General features: G+C 31.0%; 1 protein-coding gene across 1 annotated transcript; it reads right to left on the bottom strand.

Annotated features, from left to right (window-relative positions):
* Positions 1-358: 358 nt before the first annotated feature.
* On the bottom strand, positions 359-1,190 carry LOC109791997 (uncharacterized). Its single transcript, XM_020351373.3, has one exon. It carries the CDS (start codon positions 1,017-1,019, stop codon positions 597-599), a length of 423 nt encoding a protein of 140 aa, XP_020206962.1. The 5' UTR covers positions 1,020-1,190; the 3' UTR covers positions 359-596.
* Positions 1,191-11,333: the final 10,143 nt, after the last annotated feature.

Raw genomic sequence — 11,333 nt, 5'->3', positions numbered from 1 at the left:
AAGATGAAGATTAAAAAAGTTATGAATGGCGTCTAGTTTATCAGCCACTGTAAACCTGTTCGTAGTCATGTACGAGAACAAATTGAGGCAATTAATGTAAACACTGATTACAAAAGAACATTCTGATCTGTTTTTTTAACCATCTTTCACTGTTCTTTCTACACTTATTTTTTGTACAATTAATATATAATTAGTTGCTGAAAGTTTATGATTTGATCCTAATTAAGTGCTGTATAGTCAGCTGGCTCTTTAGTGAATATATTTGGCGTGAGCAAACACGAAACTAAGCACCTCGCTAATTATATAACCAATATATAATCACTACTCTGACTTTAAGAAGAAATACAATTTGTATACATGAAGGAAAATATGAGACATGTTTATTTATTTTGCAATTTGAATTACATAGTAAACCCTGCAATTAAAGAGCTGCGTACTGATCCGAAGCAATAACAAATTAAAGCCATGCTCATCATACGTATGGCTAGGCATGCAATAGTATATACAGTGTTTAGTGCAGAAGGAAAAGCAAAAGGAAAGACATTATTATATGTACACATGCCAATGGACTAGTTTTGGTACGTAACATTGATAATTTAATTTGCCTGTCCAATTTTGTTTGTGTAAGAATGTCCAACGCCAGGGCTGTGACCTGGATCTGTTGGCTTGAAATCATCTTTGGAGCCCTCAGTAACCAAAACTTCAACATGTGGACTCTGAACCACCTCCATTTTTTTCACGTTGTTATGTTGTGATGTAACTATTCTGTGGCCAACACCAGGACTACCTCCTGGTGTAGTGGGTCGAAAAGCGTTTGTGTTGCCTTCACCTGAATCTCCCAAACTAACACCTTCATTATAGTTTCGTGATTCAAAGCTGGTTTTAAGTGATGGAAGGTGAGGCTTGGCTACATGTTGGTTCAATGCCTTTATTTTCCTCCCATGTGCTACAAGGGAATGGCATGCAACTAGTGCAACAAAAAAGAAGAAATATTTGTGCATGGCCTCAAATTTACTCATGATCACTGAAGAATTAAGCAAAGAAACTCTAAGGGGTTTTGTATAGGTAGCTATAGACCAAGACCAGAGAGAATGAGCTAGTTAAGTACAAGGCAGATGAAGGGAGATGGTATAACAAGTTCTGAGATCCCCATGGTATTTATAATCTGTTTAGCTAGTACTGAGTAGTGCTCTCCCAATATTCTAACTGTTAATTATGCAACTGGACTAAGTCTGTGGAGTGCATGATTTTTCGAATGTGGACCGTTTATATGTCAAATAGCTTTCAAATTCCATGGCCCACTCCCTCTTGTGCAAGTGTCCATGTGTATAAAATATAAATTGGACTCATCATTTTTCTATCAAGTATTTGTATTCGATTTGATCATTTCTTCCTTTGATGCATCTAATCTTGTGAGAATTTCATATGCAAAGTATCTGATCTTAGTTAGAACAGTCCCGGTGGTGGCGGAGCGCTAGACGATTTATTTGGACTAGTGAGCTAATAAATTAAACAATATCAAAGAATTATCTGATGCTAGTTATAAGCTAAATGATTTATTGAAAGAAATATAGCCCATAAAATGCGCCAAAAAATTTAGATCAACATAAAAAATTAAAATAAAAAAAAAGATACTAGTAAATAGTACTGAACTTATTACTACACTGCAAAACACATTAAAAAAAAAAAAAAAAAAAAAAACAACAACAACCTGATAAATTTAAGTCTAAATTTGAAAAAATTTCAATTAATACGGTCCTAAACTAAAGGAATTTGTAATTAGATCACATATGGACAATAATAATATCTAAATTATTATTTTGTGTCATCCTCTATTTATATGTAGCGAATATTTTGTAAAATTTCATAAATTATAACAAATTTCTAACCTAAATTATAAAAATATAAAAGATGAAGATCTAATTATACAATTTTTTTTAGCTTAAGGATCTAATTGAAACGATCGGTTTAGTACAATTTTTTTTTTTAAATGAATCAAATTTTTTAATATAAATCAAATTGGTTATAGATCAATTTAGATTAATTTAGATTTTTTTGCACACACAGACAAAATACAAGTAGAAAGAACAATGACAAATAATAAAAAGAAAAAAAAAGTAATGCGAGCAATTAATTAACATTAACATTAACTCCATTACACAAATTCACACCCACGATCCTCACACTTGAGCGTATCAGTCATCTCACAAAAATAGATGATATTTACACTCAATATATTATCACATACTATTCCTATATATATTTGACAAAATTTTAAAATTATTTTCATCAAACAAACAAACAGATAGGGTATATCTTGTGTGTAATGTTTTTATTGAGAGGAAGATCTTCATCAATTATTTTTATCTTTGATAACTTATATAACCACTCTTTGATAATCTAACGCGAAACTATGCACTTACAACCATAGTTTTAAAATCCGGACCGGTCATTGAACCGGTTAAGGTACTGGGTCAGTGAGTCAAAGGTTGAACCGGTGGGTCACTAGTTGAACCGCATAACTCGATTTTTATTTATTTTTATTAAAAAAATATTCATATTAAATATATTTTATACTTATAAATTTTAATAAATTCATATCTTATTTTAAATTTCAATTTTTCTATCTTATTTAAAATTATTTTTATTTTTATTTTGTAAAAAAATACATAAAAAATTACATGTTAAATTGTATATTAATACAAATTAAAAATATAAATAATATGTACATATATAATATGCTTGCAATTGATATCACAAAATAATATATGTAATATCTACATAGATATTATATTATTAAATACATAATTTAAAATTAATAATATACTATAAAAGTTATTTAAGTTGTATATTTTACAAACAAATACATCAGAACAAGTAGTCATTGTTATATTTAATAAGACTCTTTGCTCTTCCATTAAGAGATTCAATTTTCATTATTATTTTTATGGTTTATGGTCCCTTAATTTTTTTTTTTAAATAAGAAAAAAAAAGTGGTTGAACCGGTTTGACCCACCGGTTCACCGGTTGAACCAAAAAATTGACCGGTTCAATCCGGTTTGAAACGGGTCGACTGCATAACCGATCCAATTTAAGATTCGGACCGGCTAGACCACCGGTTCTCGGTCCAACCCGGCCGGTTTGATGCGAGTTTTAAATCACTGCTTACAACTATATAACCTATATAACACAAGTAGTTTCTGAGTTTTCTTCGAGTGGCACTAAGGACGAAGAGAATCAAGATTGCTTTTGAATAAATAACTTAGTTAATTCCTATTTAACAAAATTTTATTATATGAATTACTTTAATAAATTCAAATAGTTTTGTGTAAGCTTGTACAAATTAAACAATTTAATAAAACTCCAACATTCATGAAGAAATACAAATTGTATTCCAAAAAACCAAGTTTCATTTATTTTGCAATTTGCATTACATAGTAAACCCTACCATTACAAATAATGAGCAAATGATATCAAATTGAGTGATTGATACATTTATAAGACCTACTACTGATCCCAAGCACTAACAAACTAAAGCCATGCTCATACTACTACACGTATGGTTGAGCATGCAAAAATAAAGGGCATTTCCTTTGGTGCAAGTTTTGTTTAGGGGGTACCAAAGCCCTCTGTGACTAGGACCACATAAATGATGACATGTGTTAATTTTGTCAGAACTCATATTTTTTAAGAATGTTTTAATATTTGCTATTTAACCCTCATTAATTATATCATTTTAAATAATAGTCCCCAGCCTATTTAAATATGTTTTATCTTCTTCATTTCCCTACCCTTTCATTTTCATTTTTCAATCTTCTCTCTGGCGCATCTCTGTCTCCGGTGCTCTCCCTACCAAAAGTTCCATTAAAGACAGTAACTTTCCCGTGTACCCTCCGTTCCTACCCTTTTCATTTTCATTTTTCCTCTTCTCTCTGTCGCATCTTCTTGCAAGCACCTCTGATTTTTTGTTATTTTTTGTTTCCGATCACCTCCCATTCTCTGGTCTCTAGTGCTCCAAAACCTACTCTCCCTACCAAAAGCTCCATCAAAGATGGTATCTTCACTGTGTACCCTCCCTTCCACATACGACATTTCGTTAGTCATTTTCTTTCTAATACTGTGTTTGCTTCATTTTTATCATCTTCATCTTCCAAATTAGGTTTGTGCTTTATTTGTATGACATCAACATTTGTTTGCCAGTTGAAACTAATCCAATGAAGAGAATCGCCAAAATAGAGTCCAATACATCCCTGATGAACAGAAATAGAAGGTTGTGTAATTGTCATAAGGGAGTCATATTCAAAATCCCTCCATGAACCACCATTGACAGAATAGATGAATGCGCGATGAGATGGATCACATTTACTAAGATAAATTTGAACCACAACATAATTGTCTTCAGATCGGCATAACCAAATCCATAGAAGTTGAGGCCAAAAAAATCCCCACAGATTCTCAGTATAGTAGGTGGATATGGACAAAAAGAACGAGTAAACCCGATAGAGTGATTCCAAATGAATAAGGATGTAGGAACCCAAAAAAGAATCATGCCCCTACATGTACCAATAATTTTCATGTACGCATTGGAGTAGTGCATTGGGTTCTGAAGAATGCAACTTGCGTCTACACCAACAAGAGGCTTGCTTACGTCTACGGATAGTATTTCATTTACGAAACATGAAAAAAACATAACTTTTTTGACGATTTTGGATTCTGCGTAGTGCCTTTTTTGTGAAGAGAGTTTCGGCAAACAAACCTAACCAAAGTTTACGCACTGCTTTTTCTCTGCAAATTGATTTGACGGGTGCCCGCAAAAAACTCTCAATTACTAACTCCACTGGAAGTGCCATTTTTGATGGTGATGTTTACTGTAGATAATGATTGTACAGTATTTGTTGTGCAATGAAGCAATGATGACTAACAAATGACTTTTGGGGATATTTATACGAAAAATGACATATACAAAGAGTTATATTTATACTAGAAGTTGCGTTCCCCTGGCTCCCACGTCTGCTGGAGTACAACTGTTTATTTTAATTATGTAACCTTTTTATTTATTTTTAATATTTTTATTTATTTTAAGTGGATTTAAGTGGATCAGGTTGATTCCTTTACATTATTGAAGCCGCATATTTTAATTTAACTACTTGTCATTATTAATGATTAAATTAACAAATAAAAATTTAATTAAATCTACTTTATATTTAAGATTAATAAAGTTTAGGTGTCTTTCATCAGACTAATATTTAATAAACGTGACTAGATAAATAAAGTTAGTTGATATTATATGTACCTTATATTTATGATTAATAAAGTTTAGGTGTCTGTAACTCAAAGGTAAAATATGAATACACTGTGTCACTTACTTAAATTGATGAGACTCGTATTTAATAAACGTGACCAGATAACTAAAGTAAGTTGATATTATATGTACTTTATATTTAAAATTAATAAAGTTTATGTGTCTTTGATTAGACTAATATTTAATAAACGTGACTAGATAACTAAAGTAAGTTGATATTATATGTACTTTATATTTAAGATTAATAATGTTTAGGTGTCTGTGTTTAAGGGGTAAAATATGAATACACTGAGTGACTTACTTAAATTGATGACACTCGTGTTTACTTAACGTGACCAGATAATTAAAGTAACTTGATATTATATGTACTTTATATTTAAGATTAATAATGTTTAGGTGTCTGTGTCTAAGGGGTAAAATATGAATACACTGTGTGACTTACTTAAATTGATGACACTCGTGTTTACTTAACATGACCAGATAACTAAAGTAACTTGATATTATATGTACTTTATATTTAAGATTAATAATGTTTAGGTGTCTGTGTCTAAGGGGTAAATATATGAATACACTGTGTCACTTATATGTACTTTATATTTAAGATTAATAACATTTTGTGTATATAGTTGTTATTACCATATTATAAAAGGTTAGTTATAACAAAAAATTGTTATTTACTGAGAATGATTATGTTGAAAAAAGTGTTAATTGCATTTTACGAACAATTAATTAATGTATATAAATGATTTCATAACTCAAAGGTTATTATTGGGGTTTAGAAAAATACTCCGTAATATTTCATTTGAAGTAAATGCAAGGAATAGTCAGTTAATATTTTCTTACACGATAGACTGTGTAACAGCCCGCGCAACCCGCATGAGGATATTGTCCGCTTTGGCCCACGGCCTCACGGCTTTGTTCTCGGGAATGGCCAACACCACCCCAAAACGCGTCCTCCAAGGCAAGTCCTGCCAACCCCATCAGAGTAGCACAGCGACCCCACATGGCCAGATATTGTCCCCTTTGCCCTAAGGCCTCAGGGTTTTGTTCTAGGCAATGCCCCACGGCATCCCTAAACGCGTCCTCCAAGGCAAGTCCTGCCAACCCCATCAGAGTAGCACAGCGACCCCACATGGCCAGATATTGTCCCCTTTGCCCTAAGGCCTCAGGGTTTTGTTCTAGGCAATGCCCCACGGCATCCCTAAACGCGTCCTCAAGAGTAAGGTATCCACACCCATATATATGGCATGCTTCGTTCACCTTACTAGCCGATGTGGGACTTCACAATCCACCCCCCCTCGGGGAGCCCAGCGCCCTCGCTGGCACACCTGCCCGGGTCCCGGCTCTGATACCAAATGTAACAGCCCGCGCAACCCGCATGAGGATATTGTCCGCTTTGCCCTAAGGCCTCAGGGTTTTGTTCTAGGCAATGCCCCACGGCATCCCTAAACGCGTCCTCAAGAGTAAGGTATCCACACCCATATATATGGCATGCTTCGTTCACCTTACTAGCCGACGTGGGGCATTGCCTAGAACAAAACCCTGAGGCCTTAGGGCAAAGCGGACAATATCCTCATGCGGGTTGCGCGGGCTGTTACAGACTGTCTCATCCCGTATATTGATTAGTGAGTGTAATTATTGCTTCTGGAATTCAAAATTTTTATTTTTAATACAAAGGGACTTTATGAAATAATTTAGTTGAAAAAGGTGAACCCCTTTATTGCATTATTGGGAGAGTAATCATTACTCATTACTTGTAAAATATAAGACTGACAGTTTCTTTGCATCAGAGAGAAACAAATCTAACATTCTTCCCTTTCATCTTTTTCTTCTAAAAGGAAAATTTTTCTCATCTTCTTCCCTCTCATCTATACAGACATGACCGATGATAGCATCGTTTCTCCAAACAAAAATCGTCTGTAAGCTTCATTTATGTTGTTATTGCATGTGTTTAGGGTTTTCCAGTAGATGGTGATATTTGTTATTTTTTTCTAGATTTTAACTATTTTTTTTTTAAATAAAGTTTCAGTCTATGCATGTCTAAAACGAATATATAAAGTCAATGATTTAACTTATTTTATTGCTTTTAAGTCTGAGTAAATTTTTTTTTTACTTTTAACTTGTTTAACCGAAATCGTAATATTCCTTATGGTTAGTGTGTTCAACTTTAATTTTTAAGTTATTCAGACACTGAATGTATGATAAATGCGATTTTCTTTATTGTTAGGCCATTGGTAACACACTTCAGTTCTTTTTTTAGACCAAAAAAGGTATTTAACGTTTTTTTATTTTTTTTATAAATTAATACAAATTTTACCATTATATATGTGATTTTTAATTTTTAATTTTTTTTTCCAGGGCCAAAGTTTTTGGAAGTATGTATTTTATAAACAATGGAAAGGGAAGTTAAGTGTGTATGCGAAACTATTGATCCAAAAGGAAACACATACTATTGAAGAAGGAGTAAAGGAATTACTCATTTTTTATGGTATAAAAAAACATACTATTGATTTTCGGTATAAAGGTAATAGTAGATTTGATATGCGTATTTTTAATATGGCTGGGGAAGAAATTATTTATCCCGACAATCCAAGCTTTGAAAATCTAAGGTAAGTCTTAATAATTTACAAAATTTCTTAAGTTGTTTATTGTCATACTTTAAATTCATTGAATGTTGGAAGTTTTTGTTATCAGTTACAATAACATAATAATACAAGAGCCCAATGAGGGTGAATCAAGAGACCTAGAACTAATAATTCCAACAGCACCACAACCTAATCACGAACCGGAGGATAACCTGCCCATATATCCACCATGGTATTTGACTCTAACAAAGGCAGCAGCTACAGGAAAACAACCATTGGTGAGTAAATAATTTATTTTAAAATAATTTTATTAATGAACTTTGTATATTTTCACTAAATAATTAATATAACTAACATATCGTTACTATAATATAGTTTACTAATTATTTAATTGTTTGGTGGCAGAATTTTCTTGTTAAATACGTCGTTGGAACATAAATCATTATGGATATTATTTTTTATTTGATGTCAATAAAAAAAAACAATATCAATCATATATAATTAAGCAAAAGATCGTCTTGTCAAACTAAGGAATGTTATTTGGATTCTGCATGGATGCAATTTTTGAAGGGTGGAAAATTCAAAGAGGGTGACATCCTGAAGTTGGAAAAAGTTTTTCACTCGAAATATCTACTGATAAACGTTTTCAAAATTTAGTTGTTGTTGTTCTCGGGAATCGTTGAATATATATTTTTTGTTAAACATTGGTAACTTTTATACTTAGTTTTGGTGTCATTTACTCTAATATGCATTCTTTTAATTCCAATTACGAGAAATACATAAATATATTATTTTGTAAACTAACAAAAAATTACCTTAATTTTATTTAATTTAATAAAAATAATTGTAAAATGTGATTATTTTTTATAGTTATTAGTTAAATTTTCAATTTTTCATATTTTTTTACATATTTATTTATATCATTTTTAAACTTTTAATGTCCTGTTTTCGAAAACAATAATTTCTCATCTTTGTAATTGTATTCCGAAACACTAACAAATTAATTACTCTTATTAATAAATAATTATATAATTCATATTTTAATATTAATGATTTAATCAATAAATTTAATTAAAAATATTAATATTATATTGTAATCAGTTTCTATCAAACATTGGGAAAATGATTCGGACAATAAACACTAAACACGCATGTATTATTGAAACTGACACTACTTTCTTACTGCACACGTGTATGACTATATCATGTGATATTACTGCATACTTCTGAAATCATCATTGCTTATCGGAATCATATAATCGCAGTCATACAAATAAATTTTATATGGTTGGGTACACGTCAGTTTTATATTAATATATATTTCTTTATTATATAATTAATATCCAGTTGTGTAAAGTTATTAAAAGACTCTTCGTTTTCCTGTTATGAGTTTACACCCCCACCCCCTTAATGACTTATTTAAAGTAACCTACAATACACACTTTTCACATTCCATAACCGTTGACCATATATTTTCATTTTCAAAGTGTTTGTATGTTCACTGAGTGAAACTTAAATTCCATAACATGTACCATTGCCTTCATTTTTGGTTTTATTCAACATTCAGTTCATCCTTCTCTCATCCAGGTATGTCTGTATTGTCTTTCAAATTTTAAAAATGACAAATTCGTTTGGATTTTATTCAGCATTCACTTCGTACTAATGTTTTCTTCATATTTTAAAGATGACATCTTCTTCGACATCCCTAAACAATGACAAGTTCAAATACTGGTTTCAAACTTCCGCTACAAAATTAACTCCAGGAAAGGTATTTTCATATTATTTTTAATGTTCACTAATATTGTTTATCAACTATTGTTGTTTGTAATCTAACTTTTATTATTTCAATATACAGGATTTAATGAATGCAAAAATTTTGACAAATTTTAGGGTCATCGTTTAGTTACTGATTTATGTTATGCAATGGATCCCAATGGCAATGTGAACACACTTGTAATTTGTAAAAGAAAAAACAAGCATTGGTTTACAAGTGGGTGCACTGATATGGAAAAATTCTATCAAATGAACACAATTCATGTTATTTTAATGCACTTTATAGGAAATAATTATTTTCATCTACGTATATTCAATGAAATTTTTTTTGAAATAGATTACCCAATTTCAAACGCATTCATCAACCTATGTACTATTGACTTTTCAACCAACTTTTTTCAAACATTCAAAACCAACATAAATAATGAACAGGTATTAATTTTAAAGTTACTAATCCATACACAAAATGTGTGCAGATCTGTGTATCAATATATTTTCTTTTAACTTTTTCTTTTGCTTATTTAACGCAGGATATATTGTGACTTGGAAGAAGTTTTAATTTTTTTTGGCAAGATAAGATGAATGTTGGTGTTGCCGTCATTACTGATCCTGCAAGAAATGAATTTTCTTTGCAATTAGAATAGGACTCAACTGGTATTGATTTCCAGTTGACTGGGGCTTTGCAACTAGTACAAAGATATCATCTTCAGAACAATCATCTGGTTTGAATTCATTATTTGGAACATAATAAGTTCTTAATAAGGGTGTTTTTTGGAAGCAAGATGGAAATTAATTACGATATTGTAAAAGATGAAGAAAATTTACAACAATTTATGGTTGACAAAAGTTGGGTCAAAATAATTACTGATCAAGATTTTAATAAATTTCAACCACTAGTAAGTTTTATGGTAATTAACAACTTATATGGTAATTTGTGGATAAAATTTATATAATTTTATATTTCATGACTAATGATAACATGTTGGTTTTGTAGACTATTCCATCTCATGTTGTTAGAGATTTTATCCCAGTTGAACAAAAAATAATAGTCTTACAGGATGAAGATGAAAATCAATATTTATGTGACTTGAAAGGAACTTCTCATGAAAGGTACATGGTTGCAGGATGGTATGAGTATGTCTGCTCCAACAACTTTGTGGTGGATGATGTCTTTCAGTTTTATTTTACTCATAATCCTAACATACTATATTTACAAAAAGACTAATGATGTTTCCTTTTATTTGTAAGAATTTTATAGATAATAAATAACGTATTACATGACTTTATCTATTTTTCATTTATAATTTGTAATCATATTGTTACTTTTTTATCATCAACATTAGTACATTAATTTAACACAAATTATACACACAATATTTTCTTATTTAACCAGTCAATTTCCACATGCATAATCAAATCAAATATAAATCATTTTCTCCATCTAAAGTCATAAGTATTTAAAATTTTGGTCGAGTATCATTTCAAAATAAGTGTACGACAATCATTTTTTCACAATACATAAAATTTAAATATGTTTAAATTTCAGACTTCACTAATAATTTTGCATGTCAAACTAATAACATTGTCTCAACACCCGATCTAGTCAAAGCAAGACCATCGTTGCTTGTAAAATTTACCATCTAAAGCTGGGAAATCACCATTTTCTACCCTGG

This window comes from Cajanus cajan, chromosome 2 (genome assembly GCF_000230855.2).
Source record: "Cajanus cajan strain Asha chromosome 2, NIPB_CcT2T_4, whole genome shotgun sequence".
Taxonomy (NCBI): domain Eukaryota; kingdom Viridiplantae; phylum Streptophyta; class Magnoliopsida; order Fabales; family Fabaceae; genus Cajanus; species Cajanus cajan.
Note: the sequence above shows the minus strand (reverse complement) of the source record. Positions and strands in the feature narration are given on the sequence as shown.